A 22,068-nucleotide genomic window follows, 5' to 3' on the forward strand; every position below is an offset into this window, starting at 1 on the left:
TCCCATCATTTCTCTAACCCCTTGGGTATATAATGCAAAGCTTTCTTAGGACAACTGCCTTGTTGCATTCTGTCTACATGTTCCTTCCATTTCTGCTTATGTGCGTTTATTTATTTATTTATTACTGCAAGTATTTTAAGCTCTTTTCTAATTTCTTATTTTTCCAATCTATGTTCTACTATATAAGTTTAACTGATCTGAGGAATTTCATTCCTGATGTCACAATTCGATTTACATCTAGATTGGTTGCTATCAAGCATCAGATGTTTAAGTAACAATGGAACAGCAAGTCTTTTATTGATTTTCAGCATATAGTGTTCTTTTTACTGTTCCACAGACACCTTGAAATTTTGCTTTCTTATTCTTTATTTCCTCGTAATAATCAAAAGATATGTCACAGCCCAGGTAGTGAATATGACTTTACTTGCTCAATTATTTTGTTTTCTATCAATATTTTTTGATCACTTCTGTTGTTTTCCTTGGAATGTCATTACTTTTCTCTTTCTTATATATTTTTAGATTATAATTTTGACAGATTTGGTATAATTTAAAAATATTTCTTTGTAGTCCTTCTGGTTGTCAGTATTCTTCAATGTTCTTATATAATAGTCCATATCTAGTGTGTATACACAGGAGAGTCAAAGAAACTGGTACACCTGTGTAATATTTTTTAAGGCCCCTTTGGCCACGCAGAAGTGCCACAACATGACGTGGCATGCACTTGACTAAATGTCTGAAGTAGAGCTGGAGGGAATTGACACCATGAATCCTGCAGGGCTGTCCATAAATCTGTAAGAGTACGAGGGGGTGGAGATCTCTTCTGAATAGCACATTGCAAGGCATCCCAGATAGGCTCAATAATGTTCATGTCTAGGGAGTTTGGCGACCAGCACAAGTGTTTAAACTCAAAAGAATGTTCCTGGAGCCACTCTGTAGCAATTCTGGACGTATGGGGTGTTGCATGTCCTTCTGGAATTGCCCCAGTCCATCGGAATGCACAATGGACATGAATGAATGTAGGTGGTCAGACAGATGCTTACATACATAGACACATCAGGAGTCCCATATCATTCCAACTGCGCATGCCACAAACCATTACAGAGCCTTCACTATTTTGCTCACATGCAGGGTCCAGGGGTTCATGAGGTTGTCTCCAAACCCGTACACGTCCATCCACTCGATACAATTTGAAACAAGACTTGTCTGACCAGGCAACATGTTTCCAGTAATCAACAGTCCAATGTCAGTGTTGATGGGCACAGACCAGGTGTAAAGCTTTGTGTCATGCAGTCATCAAGGGTACATGAGTGGTCCTTCAGCTCTGAAAGCCCATATCGATGATGTTTCGTTGAATGGCTCACCTGCTTACACTTGCTGATGGCCCGACATTGAAATCTGCAGCAATTCGTGGAAGGGTTGCACTTCTGTCATGTTGAACAATTCTCTTCAGTCATCACTGGACCCGTTCCTGCAGGATCTTTTTCTTGCTGCAGTGCTGTTGGAGGTCTGATGTTTTACCAGATTCCTGATATTCATGGTACCCTTGTGAAAGGGTTGTACGGGAAAATTGCCACTTCATCACTACATCGGAGATACTGTGTCCCATCGCTCATGAGACAACTCTAATACCACATTCAGCCTCACTTAAATCTTGATAACCTGCCATTGTAGCACTGTAACTGACCTAAAAACTGCACCAGATACTTGTTGTCTCATATAGGTGTTGCCGACCACAGTGCCTTATTCTTCCTGTTTACATATCTCTGTATTTGAATACGCATGCCTATACCAGTTTCTTTGGTGCCTCAGTGTATTTTGGCAATATAATTTAATTGTATAGATAAAAAAAACTACTCACCAAGTGGCAGCAGGAGAACACACATATAAAAAAAGGTTTTAGGTATGCAAGCTTTCGGAGCCAGTGGGTCTTTCTTCTGGCAGAAGGGTTGAAGGGGAAGGAAGAGCAGTGAAGGAAAAGGACTGGAGAGGTTTAAGAAAAAGGGGAGAGTTCAGGAAAGTCAACCAGAACCCCAGGTCAGAGGAGACTTATGGGATGGGATGAGAAGGAAAGACTGATTGTTGGGGACTGTTCCAGACGAGATATGAAAACATGAGAGCTTAAAGGTGGAAGACAGTGTAATATGCTAAAACATCATGAACAAGTTAATATGAGTGAAAACTTAAGTGCATTGTATTTAATAGTGGTGGGAGAGAGAAAGAGAAAAATGGACAGGTCAGAAAATGAAAGATGTAGAAAACTAAAATGGAGTGAAGAAAGGAGTAGTCACTGTGAAGAAATGCTGAGACAGAAGAAATTAATTTAAATTAAGGCCAGGTGGGTGGTGACAACCAAGAACATGTTGTATCGCTAGCTCCCACCTGTGGAGTTCTGAGTAACTAGTGCCTAGGGGGGAAGAATCCAAACGGCACATGTGGTGAAACAGGCACCAAGGTCATGACTGTCATGTTGTAGAGCATGCTCTGCAACAGGATATTGTGTGTTGCCACTATAAACCCTCTGCCTATGCCCATATAATTCTAACTGATAACTTGGTGATAGTCATCCTGATGTAAAAGGCCAAACAGTGTTTACATTACAGCTGATATACGACTTGCATCATTTCACAGGTGGCTTTGATGGTATAGGTGGTGGTTGGAGGGTGCCTAGGGCAAGTCCTGCTGGGGGGAAAGTCACAGGGGTAGGAGCCATAGGATTTGGAGATGGGTGAAGAAAGAGCATAGGGTCTGACAAGGATATTGCGAAGATTGGAGAGGTATGAAAAGCTATTGTAGATATGGTGGGCAAAATCAGACAGAATGGATCTCATTTCAGGGTTTTATTTTAGGATGTCATGGCCTTATCTAAGTAACTGATTAATTCATTCGAGACCAGGATAACACTGAGTGACAAATGATGTGCTCTGAAGTTGTTTTTTGAAGGGATTGGCAGTATCAGGATTCGATGTGGTGGTCCAGGAAATCTGCATTTGAACTAGGTTGGTGGGGTGAATATGTACAGTGAAGGCTGAGGTGAGAATGGTAGTGTATTCCTGTAAAAAGTGTGAATCCAAACAAATATGTTTGCCTCAAGTGCCAAGGCTGTATGGGAGAGAGTGTTTGACAAGAAAGGGATGGCAACTGTCAAATTGTAGGTAGTGTTGTTTAGTAGTAGGTTTAATGTGGACAGAAATGTGTTCTGGCCTTTGGTGAGGATGAGCTTAACTTCAGGAAAGAGGCATGAGGTTCGGAAAAGGACTAAGTGAAATTTAATTGGCAGAAGGTATTTAGAAATTCCAGGGATTTTAACAGGTCAGCCTCACCATCAGTCCATATGGCAAAGATGTCAAAGTCTTTCCTTCTCATCCCATCCAGTAAGTCTCCCCTGTCCTGGGGTTTTGGGTATGTTTTCCAAACTCTACCTCTTTTCTAAACCTCCCCCATCCTTTTCCATGAGAGAGAGAGAGAGAGAGAGAGAGAGAGAGAGAGAGAGAGAGAGACAGTTGCATATTTGCCTTGGTGTATTAGTAAAATTAATTGGTGAATCTACTATATGTTTTATCAGTTCTTAAAATATGACCATTACTTATGTACTCTTAGGTACTGAAGACAAGTCATCAAAGATATGCATAAATGATTGAAAATTGTTTTCCTCTCAATAAAGCATTCTCCTGTCACAGGAGTCTTGCCATTTCTTCCAGCTGATTCAGAATCAGAAGAATTATCAATATCTGTTGAAGGATGAATAGAGTCAAGTGTTACAATTCCTGAAATATATGGTTTAGGACTGTTGATTCATCATACTTTATAAGTCATTGCACATTTCACTACCAAAAAATTATTCTTATGATCATTTTTTTTTATCTCTAAACTTTCTTCTTATGTGCAAGTGGGTGACATGTCAATTTACTAGCAAAATTGAAATTACTGCAACTGTGAAGTATAGGACAATCAAGAGCCCACTATTTACTGTAGTGACAATTCTGAAGCACAGCCAGAAGTATAAAGAAAATTTGAAAACATCAACAGGAGACCCCAACACAGGTACCTTAGTGTAACCATATACGAAACTGTCCATAGCACTCAGAAGCAGGGCAGACAGCATAAACAGACATGTCAGCACCTGGGGAATAGTTTGTTAATGTATCCACACTAGTCAAAAGGTTAAATGATAATGTTGCAATTTGGGCTTTATATCCCTGCTGAAAATACTTCTGTAAATTAGTATCTACTTTATTAGTGTTTTTCATGGAAAAGAGACATTGCATTTCATTTCAGGCCGGCGCAGCACAAATTGGAATGTCACTTCATCCGTCAACATTAACAGAGCATCAGATGCCAAGCCTTAAGGATCTCACAGCATTTTCTTTATTTTGGGCAACAAATATTCTCACAGCTGTTCTACCACAAATTATTGCTGTATGGTTGTGTTACCTGGAAACTAAAAAACATGACACAGTGAAGAGCAATAGTCAGCTTAGTAGTTCAAATGTTACAAACAGAAAATCAGGTCAAAAGGGCAGAAAGCATGACATTCATAGTACAGAGCCTGAAAGAAGGAAGCATGACAAAGGAATTAAGGAAAAGAAAAATGCCAATATGAAAAAGATCACTAATACGGAAACTGAAAACAAGAAGAAAGCTTAATGAATCCTGTCCAATGAAATATGATAAAATGTATTGTTTCACTTTGCAGTATAAATAGTATTTGAATTATGCCTAAAGAGCTAAAAACAATAATAAAAATTTATACTGAGATTGCCAATGAATTTATGTCATCAGAAAACATTTATGTACGCAACAGACACTATGATTGCAAGAATATACGATAAAACAACGAAATAGACTTTTTTTGTAAAAGACAGATGGAATAAAAGAAAGAAGACAAACCAGAAGCAATTAAATGAATTTCTCTTATGCAGGATTCTATATTAAAAGAAAAATTTGCTTCAGAAAAGTACAAGATACCTGTCCGATGCTCCTTCCCATTACATCCTACTCCAGTCCCATCACAGTGAAATCTACCTATACTTTGTTGTTTTGCTTGTAAAAAGTGATCCGCCATCAGCAGATCCTCAAATTTGCAGCTGCTGTGGAAATACATATTTTAATACCCCCACCACCAGACATCGATATGGACAAAGGTGAGCTGGTGTAAGTCTTGTGGCAAAGTAGTGCAGCCAACTGTCACAGACATCGTCTACAAGGCATTGTATGGGCAGAACCATGGACCCAGGTGTTTAACTGTCAGTGGCAATAGACCAGGCCTGTCAGTGCTTACACCTACATCAATTAATATGGACCTGTCCCTTGTCTCGTGCCCACTGTCTCCTCATGCTTAGTTGTAGTTGCAATAGTCACATTTGCAATTATCTCTGTGCATTTCCCAATGTGGTGTTCTGACACTCTGCTCCTCTGTAGAATTACTCACACATTGAGTTTTCGATCTCTCTTCCAGGATTCAACTCCCTAGCTTATAGTCAAACCACCATTAGCTAGTATAGTTATATTTATACTGACAGTTACAGTTTCACAACACTGTCACACTTGTGCACAGAAACAAAAGTGGCAACATAGGATGTTCTTACGCATGTGGTGCTTCCCCCCCCCCCCCCCCCCCCCCCCCCCCCTTCGTCATAGTGTTAAATTGTGGCCACCATGTTCCTGGCGTTTTTGCAGTGCTAGTAGGAGCAGTTATGCCTCCAGAAGCTGCAGCGAAAGCCACAACAGGAACAGATGCATGAGCTGCTCAAACAGAGTGCATAATTGCTCTGCTCTCATGCTGTGCCAGTGGCACACCTGGTGCCTGCAGTGAAACCTTCTTCCCCACTGATGAGTCTTCAGAAAAGTGTGACAGGTGCCTGCTCTGGTTCTTGTTGTACTGCCAGTTAAGGTGTATCATCTGTCCAGCTGATACAGATGTCTTGTTATCATCCAGCATGCATGGTTGTACAAGCTCACACAAAATTTGAAGTGCTCTACCAAGGACAGGGAATTTAACTTTGAGGAACCCTGTCAGTTGCTCATGCAGTATTTTGGACATCAAACACACGTGGTAGTGGCATGGTTGCAATTTACACAACACCATTAGTGCCCTGGACAGACGTAAGTGGCCTGGAAGATCTTTCATGCAAGTGTTGATTTGAGTGTCCCCAATGTGCTACCTTGTACAAGGACTCACTAATGAGGGGTTATTATTGTCTGGTTATCACCTGACCCAAAAGTCTAATTCAGACACTGCCCTTATCAAACATTTCCACAGCCGAAGTTGTCCAGAATGCTGAACCACATGAACTTACGGCGGCAGTGAAAAGGGAATTACTTTCTGGCAATTGGCAAATGGTGATGTTAGATACAGATAATAAACAATACCCATTGCCACGGGGTTGGCCAAGCAACTGTGCATTTTGCTGAGCCACCATGTGGTGTCACCACTGATGAATCATGTGCAATGCTGTCACAGTAATATCCAACATTGCTTGCCTTTAGTCCTTCTCCAGTTGTTATGTGGTGCATATTAGGCAGGACTGGCCAAATGAAGATACCATGTTTGGGGTGTGCTGCAAAGTACACCAATTGGCAACGGTTTGTGACAGTGAGTGAACTGCAGGACAGCCGCAGTGACCACAGTGTTTTCTCTGGATTTGGAGGCCGCCCTGACATCCTACAAGCATTGCTCCAGTGTACTATGGTAATATTGGTCATGGATGAGTGATCAATAGAGTTTCAGGTAGATACAGGAGCAATGGCCAGCCTAATTAATTTAGACCTGTACAGGCTCGTGGGCTGACCTAAATTGCAATGGCCATGTCAGTTGACTCTTACAGTAAACAGTGTATTCCATTGAGGCAGTAATTCTTTGTTTTAGCATGTTATCAGAATCTGAAATAGAATCTTACATTGTTACAGTGAAACTCCTATTTTATGTTTCATGCAGTCCAGACTTAAAAAAATGCAAAACTGAGGGAAATGTTAAAAAAACCTCAAAATATGAGCAAAAACACGCAATCCTCTCCAATACATTGCATAAAATTTGTATAGGTGAAGGAAATTAAAATGTACAATACCATGCTTATACAATAATTTGTGGTAATGAATTTCATCAGTGTGTAACAGCAAGTAAAACCTTATTAAAAAATTGAACTTAATGTCTGGGTACAAGATAATCAAGTCATTTTCTGACATACTACGACCAGAAATTACACATCAAAACATGCATTTTTGAGAGAATTTTCCTTTGTCTTCACCCAGAAAAAAAGAAAAGATTGATGAACGTGGTGAATTAAATCAAAAATATCACAGCAGCTAAGTGGTTAAACCATAGGGATAAATGTGGACATCTGTTTAATGACAAATTTTGTCACCATTGCCATTACTGTTTAACCCTGTAACTGCTCTGGACATGTCTATGCGTAGACACATTCAGAGTACAAGGTAGAAGGACTGGCGGTGCACGTAAACATTTTCAGAGCACAAAAGCGCGTGCATTAACATGTCCAGAGCAGTTAAAGGGTTAATGCTTTTCTTACAAGACACACTTCAGATGCTTGTCACGATCAAAGTGTTATTTTAGGCTCAATGAGAGAAACAGAAAAGTGAAAAAATGAGTTTACTTCCACAGCTGATGTTACAAGCTTATTAGAAGTCAGCTCAGTGAATTACTGTATACTGAGAAAAGGTAAATTTGAAAGAAACTCGGGCACTACAGTTTCATTTCATGCCTTCTATCACTTTTGCCAATTTTTATGATCTACAGTGTGTGTTGCAAAGTATGTATGTGAGTAGCCTATGTAGTTGTTACAACTGTACCGTGTCAGATTTGAACACAAAAGTCTTTAAAATGTGTTATCACAAAACCCTTGTTCTACTTCCATGTGACATATATGTCACAGCACATCATCTGCACAAAAAGTATATTTTCAGGACTTCACAATATGCTTTCACCCCTGCCTGCATCCCAGTCATTGAAGGGCCACTCCCCCTCTTCACATATCCAGCAGGCAAGCTCATTTTACATGTGTTAGTGTGGTGGGTGCACTGGCTGTTGGGTGACTTTACAATTCTCCAGCCAATAAAAGATCACTAGCCGGAAATGGCTGATGTTTCCTTTATTATGACAGAACACATTCTTCAAGACTCTATGTTTGAATGTAAGAGGTTGATGGTTGATATTGTTGCTGAATACAGTGTGTCAGAAATACATGCAAAAAGAAGAGTCTGGGTTATAAGTGGCACAAGAAAAGGTGGCGGCTGAGTCCCTTTGTCATGTATTGGCCACGTCCAGAACTCTTCTTGTCAACTGCCTTGTTTCTCCATTGCTGCTGTAATCTAGCAGTAGTTCTATCATAATTACATGGTGAAGCTAAACATTCCAAGTTGTGCTGGCAATGCTGGTTATGGATTACATCAGCATTTTGTCTCTCACCTCTGCAACAACCTAAAATATTCCCTCAACTCCGCCAGCACCCATGGTGCAAACCATCTGTCTTTTGTGCCACATATAACTCCTTCAGTCACATCAAGTGTCAATAAGAAGAAAATGGGATGAAGTCAAGAGAGAAATCAAGTAAGAACTTAGAATTGAGGTAAACTTTACTAGGAAAAAACGTAAAATCGTGCAATTTTCAGCATTGATCTTATGGGTTTTTCATCAGGGCTACGAATGTACGGTGTAGAAATTTGAAAAACATAAAATTAGAGAATGTAAAATCAAAGTTTCACTGTAGTTGTTAATTCTCTGTTGATGCAGAATATTTTTGAGTTAGATATGTTTTCTGCATTTGGCTTCCAGATGGAGGCCAAAGTACATTTAGTCTCACAGTCATCCCTTTTCAAGATCTGGACTCTTGACTGTGGCCATACAAGCAAGAGTTAGTGAATACCTTAGTTCAGGCAGAAAGGCACACATCTCCCTTATTATGACAGAAATACCTAAATTTGGTCCCCCGCCCCCCCTCCTTCCCCATTCCCATTGCTATGCATGACAACTTAAGTGCCAACTTGCACCACTCGCACAACCTTGGCATCATTTCTCCTATTCTGTCAAGTCAGTAGGCTACCCCTCTGGCGGTAATTCAGAAGCCAGATAGCACCATGCAACTCTGATGATTTTAAACAGACAGTCAACACACAATGTGCCGCAGACTCATGTGAGGTGGAATCCAAAATTTTCAGGACTGGTACTGCCATCTGGAAAGTAGGAGTAGTAGATCTTTGCACCACTAGGTGGCAAGAGCTGTGTATCTGATGAGTCAGTGTGCAGAGTGGCATTCAGCTGGGAGGACGTGTTGCATGTCCACAGTAATTTCTGTAATACTCTGTGTTTGGTGTGTGGCGATTTTATGATGGATCCGCAAACAGAACAGCACGTGTGTATCAAATTCTGTGCAAATCTCGGGAAAAGTGCTACAGAGACCCTTGCAATGATTCAGCAAGTGTTTGGGGTACAGAGCATGAGCTGTACACCTGTGTTTGATTGGCATCCTTGGTTCAGGGCTGGCCATACAGACGTCAAAGATGGTGCTCACACCGGAAGGCCCGTTAGCCACACAATGCCAGACATTTTTGCCAAACATCAACAATTGGTTTGTGTCGATCGACATCGAACCATTCAGGACCTTGTAGATGAAGTGGGTATTGGTTATGGGACACGTCAACAAATGTTGACTGATGAATTGGGCATGCATTGTGTCGCCGCAAAATTTGTGCCAAGGATCTTGATTGCCGATCAGAAGGTACAGCGTGTTGAAGTGTGCATGGACCTTCGTCAGACCGCATCTGATGATCCAACCTTCTTGTCACAGGTTATCACCAGCGACGAGAGCTGGATTTATGGTTATGACCCAGAGACAAAGCAACAATCGTCCCAGTGGAAGAGTCCGAGCTCTCCAAGACCCAAAAAAGCAAGACAGGTGAAGAGCAAAGTGAAGAGTATGATCATCGTTTTCTTTGGTACCAGGGGAATTGTGCACAAAGAATTCGTCCCACCCAACCAAACTGTGAATTCTGCATACTACTGTGATGTTTTGCGACTGCTCCATGAAAATGTGCGGTGACAATGGCCTGAACTTTGGAGTTAAGGGAACTGGCTGCTGCATCGCAACAATGCACCTTGTCACACGTCCTTGCTCACCAGGACCTTTTTGGCGAAAAATAACATGGCGGTTGTAACCCACCCACCGTACTTGCCAGATTTGGCTCCTTGTGACTTCGCGCTATTCCCAAAACCTAAACTCAAATTGAAAGGCTGTTGGTTCGACACTCTAGAGAGGACTCAAGAAGCATCACTGGCAGTGATAAACACCCTCAAAGAAAAGGCTTCCAGAAAAGTTTGACCAGTGGCAGAAGTGCTGGGACCGATGTATACGTGTGGATGGGAACTACTTCAAGGGTGATGGTGACCATTAGTCCAAAGGTAAGGTTTTCAACAGATGGCAGCACCAGTCCCAAAAATTTTTGATAGCACCTCGTACACAGTTCCGTGGCTGGAGGAGCTGGCAAAGTTGTCAGGGGGCAGTATTTTTCACACATCGATTTGCACAGTGCACGCACGCAGTTGCTGTTGGTTGCTGCTTCACAGAGTTTCTCTGTGCACCAACTGTGAGCATTACCAGTTTAATTGTGGGCCCCTTGTAATTTTGTCTGTGCCTGTAACTTATCAACGATATTTGGCGTTGCTGCTTCAGGGCATTACCTGTTGTATCAACTACGTCACTGACATCTGGGTCATGGACTCCACGCATGAGAATCTTGTGTGGAACCTGCAGGTAGTTGTCCAACACGGCCTTTGTTGCAAACTGAAAAATATAATCTTTTCCCCTAAAAGTGCAGTCTTTGGACATGTGCTTAGCAAAGGTGGTCTTGCCACTATGGACAAGCATGTCAAATTCATCATCAGCCTGCTGCTGCTCACAAACATGAAGGAGCTCCAGCCCTTTTCCTGATCAAGACTGCTTATTATGCTAAGTTCATCCCTAGGTGATGCATGTCTGTTGGTCTCTCAATCAGGGAATCAAAATCATCTGGTCCTTGAGCTGTCGATAGTGTTTTCAGTCCAGCGAGCAGTGTTTGTGCTTGACTCCCTTGTTTGGCCTCTTTTATGATGGGTGAGCCATTAACCCCGTCCTGTGACATGTCTCAGCATGGCATTGATCCTGTTGCACCAGAACCCAGGTGGCACCAAGCAGCCCCTTGCTTACACATTGAAGACACTTTCAGTGGCACAGTGTAATTATTCATAGGTGGAGAAGGAGGTGCTGGCTTTCATTTTCGGGGTTAAAAAGTTTACTGTTTTGTGTACAGAAGAAACTTCTTACTCATCACTGACCACAAGGAACTGATTTCATAATTCAGGCCTCATTCCAAGCTACTGGATAGGACTGCCCACTGTTTTGCAGAGGCGGGCACTATTTGTCAGTAATTATTGCTATGACATTCTTTGCTGGTCCTTCACCCAGTATTATTATTATTATTATCATCTTTCCTTTCTCAGACCTTAGGTCTGGTTCGGAATGAAAGTGACGCGGACCTTGATCAAGCGTCACTTCCTTTTAACTGTACGGTATATGTTACATTGCGTTTAGGAACTTTCGGGTAATTGAACATGTATCAATAATTACGGATTTCTGAAGTTGTATATATAAGTTTGGATGTAGCTGTATTGCATTGACGTACTGGTGGATATTGCGTGGTATGACTCCTGTAGTTGAAAGTATAATTGATATAATGTCAACTTTATCCTGATGCCACATGTCCTTGACTTCCTCAGCCAGTTGGATGTATTTTTCAATTTTTTCTCCTGTTTTCTTCTGTATATTTGCTGTATTGGGTATGGATATTTCAATTAGTTGTGTTAATTTCTTCTTTTTATTGGTGAGTATGATGTCAGGTTTGTTATGTGGCGTTGTTTTATCTGTTATAATGGTTCTGTTCCAGTATAATTTGTATTCATCGTTCTCCAGTACATTTTGTGGTGTATACTTGTATGTAGGAACGTGTTGTTTTAAAAGTTTATGTTGTAAGGCAAGCTGTTGATGTATTATTTTTGCGACATTGTCATGTCTTCTGGGGTATTCTGTATTTGCTAGTATTGTACATCCGCTTGTGATGTGATCTACTGTTTCTATTTGTTGTTTGCAAAGTCTGCATTTATCTGTTGTGGTATTGGGATCTTTAATAATATGCTTGCTGTAATATCTGGTGTTTATTGTTTGATCCTGTATAGCAATCATGAATCCTTCTGTCTCACTGTATATATTGCCTCTTCTTAGCCATGTGTTGGATGCGTCTTGATCGATGTGTGGCTGTGTTAGATGATACGGGTGCTTGCCATGTAGTGTTTTCTTTTTCCAATTTACTTTCTTTGTATCTGTTGATGTTATGTGATCTAAAGGGTTGTAGAGGTGGTTATGAAATTGTAGTGGTGTAGCCGATGTATTTATGTGGGTGATTGCTTTGTGTATTTTGCTAGTTTCTGCTCGTTCTAGAAAGAATTTTCTTAAATTGTCTACCTGTCCATAATGTAGGTTTTTTATGTCGATAAATCCCCTTCCTCCTTCCTTTCTGCTTAATGTGAATCTTTCTGTTGCTGAATGTATGTGATGTATTCTATATTTGTGGCATCGTGATCGTGTAAGTGTATTGAGTGCTTCTAGGTCTGTGTTACTCCATTTCACTACTCCAAATGAGTAGGTCAATATTGGTATAGCATAGGTATTTATAGCTTTTGTCTTGTTTCTTGCTGTCAATTCTGTTTTCAGTATTTTTGTTAGTCTTTGTCTATATTTTTCTTTTAGCTCTTCCTTAATATTTCTATCATCTATTCCTATTTTTTGTCTGTATCCTAGATATTTATAGGCATCTGTTTTTTCCATCGCTTCTATGCAGTCGCTGTGGTTATCCAATATGTAATCTTCTTGTTTAGTGTGTTTTCCCTTGACTATGCTATTTTTCTTACATTTGTCTGTTCCAAAAGCCATATTTATATCATTGCTAAATACTTCTGTTATCTTTAGTAATTGGTTGAGTTGTTAATTTGTTGCTGGCAGTAGTTTTAGATCATCCATGTATAGCAAATGTGTGATTTTGTGTGGGTACGTTCCAGTAATATTGTAACCATAATTTGTATTATTTAGCATGTTGGATAGTGGGTTCAGAGCAAGGCAGAACCAGAAAGGACTTAATGAATCTCCTTGGTATATTCCACGCTTAATCTGTATTGGCTGTGATGTGATATTATTTGAATTTGTTTGGATATTAAGTGTGGTTTTCCAGTTTTTCATTACTATGTTTAGGAACTGTATCAATTTAGGATCTACTTTATATATTTCCAATATTTGTAGTAACCATGAGTGGGGTACACTATCAAAAGCTTTTTGGTAATCGATGTATGCGTAGTGTAGCGACCTTTGTTTAGTTTTAGCTTGATATGTCACCTCTGCATCTATTATCAGTTGCTCTTTACATCCTCGTGCTCCTTTGCAACAGCCTTTTTGTTCTTCATTTATAATTTTGTTCTGTGTTGTATGTGTCACTAGTTTCTGTTTAATGACTGAAGTTAATATTTTGTATATTGTTGGTAGGCATGTTATGGGGCGATATTTAGCTGGGTTCGCTGTGTCTGCTTGATCTTTAGGTTTCAGATTATTATTATTATTATTATTATTATTATTATTATGATTATCATTATCATTATTCTGTGAGACTCAGTGGTTTGGTGCAAGTCTTTCAACTTCAGCGACTTGCACATCCTTAACCTGCCCCAGTTATGCAACCCAGAAAAAGACACCTACAGTTTAACTTGGAATCCAAATAACGTGTCGTTTCTGGTGATTGCTCACATCACCGAGCGGTGAAGGCTAGATTAGAAATCAGAATGTAAAATCTGTAATCTGACCAGGATTCAATCCCACCGCCTCATGGTTTCCAAGCATATGCTTTACCAGCATGTTAATGTGGATATACTATTGTGGTTGCCACCGGGACCCGATCCAGAGTCTAACCAACAGGAGGCTCTCATTTTTGCATTGTGTGGTACCTTGCAGTAGACATGCATCAATTTTTCTTTGATAATGTCCGAAGTTGCAGCCACCATGTCCATCAACCTGCTTTTCTGGAAAATCATTTCAGCAGTCCACACAGGGTGGCTCAAGTGCCTTCCATTGAGAGTGGAGCCAGCATGGCTTATGTTTTTCCTCCTGTGGAACAGCACCTGAACCTGAATGAGGGGTCCTCACATTGCCACAGAGGAGCAAAGTTACCAAATGGTTGATTTCCAGCATTGCATCCTCACGTACTCATGTTGTGGCATGCATTGCACTGGGGCACATCTCGTACGAAGGCTTTGGCATGGTATAATATCTACTGGCTGGCTGTCAGTCATGACATTGAACATCCCGTGCATGCTTGCACAACCTGTGCACAGAACCATATCCCCTTGACCAGTACCAGGGTAGTGCTGGGATGGGGGCCCCTTTTTTGGGAACCATGTGGTTGTTCATAGTGGTTGCAGTATCCAGTTTCCTGCGTGTTGTCAAACTTTCTCCCATGATGTTGACCACCACCATTCATGCATTGTTAGTAATTTTACTATCAAGGGCTCTCTCCCCCACTCCTTCAGACCTTTGTCTCTGACAAAAGTTGGCAATTTGTGGGAGCTTCTTGCATTTGCAGTGGTATCCAGCATCTGACTACTGGCTCATTTCACCCAGCTTCTAACTCTGAGATGGAGCACTCTGTGCTGACCTGTCATGCCAATAAGTTGTGTCCATGATGTCTTGGGCCTGTGTCACCACCGTCTCTGCACCAGCCGGGTGATGGGGTCGGTGACAACGTTGTCCTGGCAGGAGGCTCCTAATTGTGGCAGTATTTGTACCTACTGTGACCCCCCAGCATACCCTCCATTGTCCTACTGTCACCCACAGAATAGGCTGTCAGTGGCAATTGCTCCCTCCACTCCAGCTGCAAAGTCCATGGATTTGGAATCGGTGCCCTCCCATTCCCACTCACCTGTAGATGAGTCCTCGGCCACTCCGAAAGGAGGCAGACCAGCTATTACACCAGCCTCCACAATCTGTTGCCCTCTGGAGCTGGACCAGCTGCTACAGCTGCCTATGCAGTCTGCTGCTGCTCCATAAGTATCAGTTGCATTGGCATTGCCAATTATAGGGTTGATCTGCTACCAGTTTTATGATGGAGGTTGCAGCACAAAGCTAACTATTCTAGGCCCTACATGGTTTTTTCAGAGGACGAATTTAGTATCTCCACCAGTGGACAGTGATACAGATGGAGATAAGCTGGAATGAGTCTCGCACCAGTGTAGTGTGGCAAGCTGTCATTAATGGTGAGCTCATTGCATTGTATCAGCAGAACTGTTGAGCTTAGTGTTTACCTGTTGGTAGTGATAGGTCAGGCCCATCAGTACTTCCCCTAAAATCAACTAACTTGGGCCTGGCCCTAATCTCAGGCCATACTTTTTCTCTGCATGTTTAGCTGTCCATTCACTCCCACAGGTCACATCTGTGTTTCTCTCCATGCACGTCCCTATTTGGTATTGAGACACACTGCTGCTTCCCCGTGGATTGACTCTCACAATGAGATTTCAGTCCCTCTTCCAGAGTTCAGTTCCCCAGTTTGTAGTCAAGCCACAGTTTGAGTCGTAACACGATGTCCTGTGGCTGCATGAAAAGCATTATTCAACATGGTGGCGTTGCTGTGAGGGTTCCTCCGAGCCCTAATCTGTACGTATCAGTCATCCACTGCAGTAGTAGCCCTCGGGTGGCCTGAGCGAGGCATGACATCGACAGTTTCTGTCTCTCTGTATCTCCTCCATGTCTGAACAATATCACTTTGGTCCACTCCGAGACGCCTGAACACTTACCTTGTTGAGAGCCCTTCCTGGCACAAAGTAACATTGGGGACATGATCGAACCGCAGTATTGATCATCTAGGCATGGTTGAACTACAGACAACATGAGCCGTGTACCTCCTTCCTGGAGGAATGACTGGAACCGATCAGTTGTCGGACCCCCTCTGTCTCATAGGCACTGCCCATGCATGGTTGTTTATATCTTTGGGCGAGTTTAGTGACATATATCAACAGCCAGAGGGACCATGTCTGTGACACAATATCCACAGTCAACATCTGTCTTCAGGAGTTCTGGGAACCAGGGTGATGCAAAACTTTTTTTGATGTGTGTAGACTGAGTGAACATGGCTCACTATCTTTTGGCTGCTTTCGGGTGTGAACTTTTAACAAGGACATTCACTATCATTACATAATTGATGTTGGGATATGAAATGTGGACTTGATAACCATTTTCTCTGTTTTAAAGACAATAAACTAATTTTAAATTTTAGACATTTTTTCAGTCGGTAGTCTAAGTTTCAGCTACTGTCCATGGGCTGGAGTTATATGGCCTTTGTGTGGTAGATATTCGGTTGAATTTTCATCAATGCTGCTTTTGTCAGCTAAGCCAGTATACCGATTTCAATAACTTTTTCAGTGGTATGAGATTAAATTATTGCAGTTCTCATGGGTTTTCCTTGGTAAAGGAACATTTGCTTTGGTGACACTAATAGCCTGAAGGAAATGGGGTACCAGCGGTGTGATAGCACAATAGTGATGCAGCATAGATATACAATTTCCACGCTATTTATTGGGAAGCACATATACATAACACATGTAAGCATACAGAGCATACTAACTCCCACTACCTTGCGGTTCAGTGATCCTCATTTACAGAGTCAGAGACGTTACACTGCTATAGAGCCCCTCCAACCCCCTCCCACCCTTCCCTTCATAGTGTGGAGCATATTAGGAGAGACTGTGGTGGGCCGTCATCTGTCTGAAGTGATGTAGGCAGCTGTGTGATGGTGGATGCGATGGAACACTGTAGTCAGCAAAGTGCAGAGGGGAGGGGAGGGGGGGGGGGGGGTGCAGGGTGTGTCCAAAGCGCGACCTCATCTTTGACTGTTGCTGGCTCAGCAGCTGCATTTGAAGATGGAGGCATGTTGGTGGCATTGCATTGGATTTTTGCATCCATTGGACTCATTGTGGGGGCAGTGTAAACCAGAACAGTGATGGTGAGTGTACCGTCTGATGAAAAACGGGAGGTGAGTCCTGCCATGTCAACTTCTGATGGAACAAAAGTGGTGTGAACAAAATTGTGTGACAGTGCGTGCACCCGACCACCTGTCCATGTAGGTAGCGGTAATTACGAGGTTGGTATCATGTAATGTGATGGATATATCACCAGGCAGAAAATCATGGTGATTCACATGCACTTTGAAATTGACTAATGGGTCACCTGAAGGCAGCGCCGTGGAGGTATCTGTTATGGGAGGTCCACTAAATTCACACTGCTTTAAGCCAGTTCACTGATGCTGTTCTTTGTTTTCCAGCAATTTTGATATCAAAAGTGTTTGCATCCTGTTTCAGCACTTGGTATAATCCTGTAAATGGATATTGTAGGGCAGGTTTCACATAATCTGTATGTAGTGTCACATGAGAAAATATGGCCAGATCTTTATGCATTGTGTCATGTGATGAGAGGGGGGTGGCAGATGGATGTTTTGTATTTGTGTGCACGTGTACGCAACAGTCTGGTAAATCTTGGTCTGTGGGGACCGTTTCATGTTTTAGAAATTCAGCAGCTAGAGGGAGTGGCTCACCATATAGTATTTCAGCGAACTGCATGTCAAAGTCATCTTTTTGTGCCATGCGAATGCCCAGAAGAGCCCATGAAATGGCCTCCACCCATGATTCTGAATGGTACATGACAGCAGCTTCCATCGTCTGATGTTCCCGTTCCATGAGGCCATTGGACTGGGTGTGATAGACAGTTGTGTGGAACTGGAGGAATCTGCATAGGTGTCATAAGTCACTGAACAGTTTGGATTCAAACTGCTGACTCTGGTCCAACATTAAGGAGACCAGGTAGCCAACTCTGGCAATCCAGTTGTTGACGAGAGATTTTGCTACTGTCTCTGCAATATGTTGGAAATAGGCGTAGCCCTCACCCATCATCTCACATGATCTATCATTGACATGACTGTAACATTAAACATGTGATTAGGAGAGTGGCCCTATGATATCATTGTGGACATGCTGGAACCACCCCTTTGGAATCAGAAATTTACCAAAGGGGGGGGCTGTGGATGGTGGCCAGTTTTTGCGTGCTGACACACAATGCAAGTCCTGGGCCACATGACACAATCCTTTTTAATGTTAGGCCACACAAACTGTTCAGTGATGAGACACACCCAGATGTGCAAGGCTGTGGATAAGGTCAAAAATTGTTCTGCGATATGACTCTGGGTCAAATGGTCATACCTGTCCATTCGAATTGTCACATCAAACTTGTTTGGTCACGCTGGTAGCATGTGTTGTTGCAATTAGTCTGGTGTCTACTTTGTTAAACAAGCTCAGGAGATCAGCATCAGTCACTTGTGCATCTGTGATTCCATTGAAGTCCAACTGGGTGGAGGTAGTTGCAAGACAGGAAAAGTAGTCCACCACTATACTACCAGCGCCTTTAATGTGTCACCCATTGGTAATGGATTGTGCTACAAAATTGAGTGGCAGAATCCACCAATGGGTTGCGGAATGTTTCTGCTAGTGTGTGATAGTCTGTATATATGGTAAGGGGTCTCCCCTCAACATGATGAACTATGTTGAACTGCTACATAAATGACTAGTAGTTCACGGTCAAATATGGACCATTTTTTACTGGTTGTCAGTAAGCTAGTGCGAGAAAAACCTGAGTGGCTCAGTGATTCCACCGATTTCTTGCTGCAAAGTAGCCCCAGCTGCATGACCACTAGCATCAGATGTAATAACTATATGTGCAATGGGTGAGTGAGGGACATGGCTTGTAACAGGTATTTTTTATTTTGTTGAAGGCCACCTGCATTTACGGTCTCCAATAGAGGTGTCGTTTACCAGATGTATTTTTGCTATGCAATGCTTGGGTGAGTAGTAGCAAAGTCTCAGCAGCATGTGACAATTGTTTCCTGTAGAAATTTATGACCCCAAATACGTATGCAGCTCCTGGTAATTGGGACGTGGGAGGAGGCGTATCTGGTCAGTTTTCTCAGGAGTACAATACTCCTCAGATGCGCTGACATGGTGTCCGACAAAGGTCACACGGGTTTGCTGAAGTTGGCACTTGTCATTTATCATGACCCTATGAGAGACCAGCTTATCATGGGCGATATGATGGTGGTTATTGTGGTTTTGTTCATTTGTGAAAAGATTGTGATGTCATCTAGATGCGCGTAACGAAAAGGCAAATTGAACAGTTGACTATCAATAAACCTCTGCCATGTCTGTGCCATGTTTTTTAGTCCATACAATATGTAGATGAAATCAAAGAGACTGAATGACAGGATTATCACAGTTTTTGGATGTCATCGCCTGCCATCAGAATTTGCAGGTGTGCGGTTTTGCAATCACTGATGCTGAAAATATTTGCCCTGACCAAGATGTGAGAAAAATAGTGTGTGTTCAGAATTGGGTAGCTGTCAATTGTGTTGAATCATTATTTTTCTTTCTTTCCTTTCGCTTCTTACATGTAAGCTATATGTAAACTGAATGGGTTATAGAAACAGACAAAGATAAATTAACGAATTATTTTGTTGCAAGGATAACGTTTTGATACATCTGTATGAAACAAAATAAGAAATATGCTCTTCAATTTATTAATTCCTGTCTCTTCACCCCTTTTGTTTTGGAAAGTGATAGCATGCAGATGTATGCTTGGATCCACCATACCACTATTTTTAAAAATGTGTATTTTAAGTATACATTAAAAGTGTTATAAAAAGTTATTAGAAAAGCAAAATTTATTCGCACATTTCAGACATCCACTCCGATCTGTTCATCATGTCACTTGCCACCGAGATCTTGCATCAAGAGGTTTGGAGCAGACAAGAAGAATTTACATGATATCCGGAGGAGCAATCCTGCATCGACATTGTCACAATCACAACTAAACACAATGGAATTAATGTGAATCCATACGTAATACAAATTATGTTTATTGACCTTGAATGTATTGATACTGGTCTCATTTAAGGTTCACCCAGGACTGTGTATAAATTCATAAATCACCTTAAAATTTCTTTCAACTACTCTTTCCAATCAATTTTTCCAATTATTAAAGCAATTATTAATCATTTTCCATCTGCTCACTTATACCTATTCAGTGGTGACCGTGACAGGACAGCGCTGAACTAAATATGAACAGACCTTTCAAGCTGGTGGTGGTGGCTCTGTAATGCTGTGAGCTGAGCTGTGTTCACATGGAATAGACTGGGTCCTCTGGTCCAACTGAACTGATCGCTGACTGGAAATGCCTATGTTTGGCTGCCTGGAGACCATTTTCTTGTTGAGCCTGTGCTACACCGAGCTGCAGCATTATGTAAGGGCAAAAGGTCTGACACCATATTACAAGATATCCCACAACTTGTCACGAGAGAGAGAGAGAGAGAGAGAGAGAGAGAGAGAGAGAGAGAGAGAGAGAGAGCGCATTTATCTTAGTTGCTGTAGGCAACATCATATTTTTCAATTATTTCTTAAAATTATTTTTGTTTTCTGTTGAAACACATATGTTAGTGCCTCTCATCTGCATTCTGTTACAGTTGCCACATGAATTGGACAATGTGGAATTCTCTTGTTATGAGTTGTCACTAAATACTTACTTTTCAATCGATCTGTCAAATCGATGCTGTTCCTAATAAAAGTTACATTACTCAGTCCTGAAGGTCACTTTGTGGTGTCCTCTTGAAGCTGTGGATCTGATCTTCACTTCTATTAATTATACTATGTTGACTTCTTTACAGTCTGCAGGAGGTCGAGGGCTGTAAGAGAGCTCACAACTATGTCAATTCACTATGAAATGATGTAACAACCTTTGGAAGAGGTCTTCTGTGTTCTGTTGCTCAAATACAATGACTATATATTTGGGTGAACATATCTCACACGAACTCAAGCAACATATATTGACAATCTTATGGCATGACCTCAAAGAGTACATTGAGTCAACTTACATATCAGACTTAAAACATTTCAGTTGTTTTCGTGGGCAATCAAATTGTGCAGTGCTCCTTTCTATCTGCCATCCAAAATGCTGCCAAATTATAAGCGACCTCTTTACATCTTGTGAAGATTCTCAATCATTGTCATACTTTGGAGAAGTCCTGTGTGTGCGTTTTATTCACCACTTCTGCACATTTCAAGAAAGTGCACCCAGTTGACTGTTCACTACCTAGAAACTATCTAAAATAAATTTTCAACTTTGGTGAGAATCTTTCATCAATCTATGAGAATATTGGTAGAACATGTTATTCTGGAGAATATCATGAAACACTTAAAGTATACACAGCAAAAAAAGTTTTGCATCACACCAGTTCCCAGAACTCCTGAAGATAACGTCTCACAGACACAGTCCCTTTGACTGTTCAGAGATGTCACTAAACCTGCCCGAAGATGTAAACAACCATGCATAAGCAGCATCTATGAGACAGAGGGGGTCTGACAGCCGATCAGTTCAAGTCATTCCACCAGGAAGCAGGTACACAGCTTGTGTTGTCTGTAGTTCAACCATGCCTAGATGGTCAATACAACAGTTCGGTCACGTCCGCATTGTTTCTTTGTGCCAGGAAGGGCTCTCGACAAGGGACGTGTCCATTCATCTCTGAGTGAACCAAAGTGATGTTGTTTGGACATGGAGGAGATACAGAGACACAGGAACTGTTGACATGCATTGCTCAGGCCAACCAAGGGCTACTACTGCAGCAGATGGCCGCTACCTACGGATTATGGCTCGGGAGGAACCCTCACAGCAAAACCACCATGTTGAATAACGCTTTTCGTGCACCCACAGGACGTCGTGTTATGACTCAAACTGTGTGCTATAGGCTGCATGATGCGCAACTTCACTCCTGACGTCCGTGGTGAGGTCCATCTTTGCAACCACATCATGCAGCGTGGTACAGATGATCCCAACAACATTCCGAATGGACTGCTCAGGATTGGCATCACGTTCTCTTTACCAATGAGTGCTGCATGTG

General features: G+C 41.7%; 1 protein-coding gene across 4 annotated transcripts in view; it reads left to right on the plus strand.

Annotated features, from left to right (window-relative positions):
• Positions 1-20,114, plus strand: part of LOC126474924 (transmembrane 6 superfamily member 1-like) — a 212,423-nt gene extending 192,309 nt beyond the window's left edge. For 3 of the 4 annotated variants that reach the window (XM_050102431.1, XM_050102430.1, XM_050102432.1), the window contains exon 6: positions 4,276-4,839. In XM_050102431.1, coding sequence (XP_049958388.1) covers positions 4,276-4,644 — 369 coding nt within the window. In that variant the 3' untranslated portion in view covers positions 4,645-4,839. Of the gene's footprint in view, positions 1-4,275; positions 4,840-19,856 lie in introns of those variants that run through there. The other variant, XM_050102433.1, reaches the window with a different exon arrangement.
• Positions 20,115-22,068: the final 1,954 nt, after the last annotated feature.

Source organism: Schistocerca serialis, chromosome 4, assembly GCF_023864345.2.
Source record: "Schistocerca serialis cubense isolate TAMUIC-IGC-003099 chromosome 4, iqSchSeri2.2, whole genome shotgun sequence".
Classification (NCBI taxonomy): Eukaryota; Metazoa; Arthropoda; class Insecta; order Orthoptera; family Acrididae; genus Schistocerca; species Schistocerca serialis.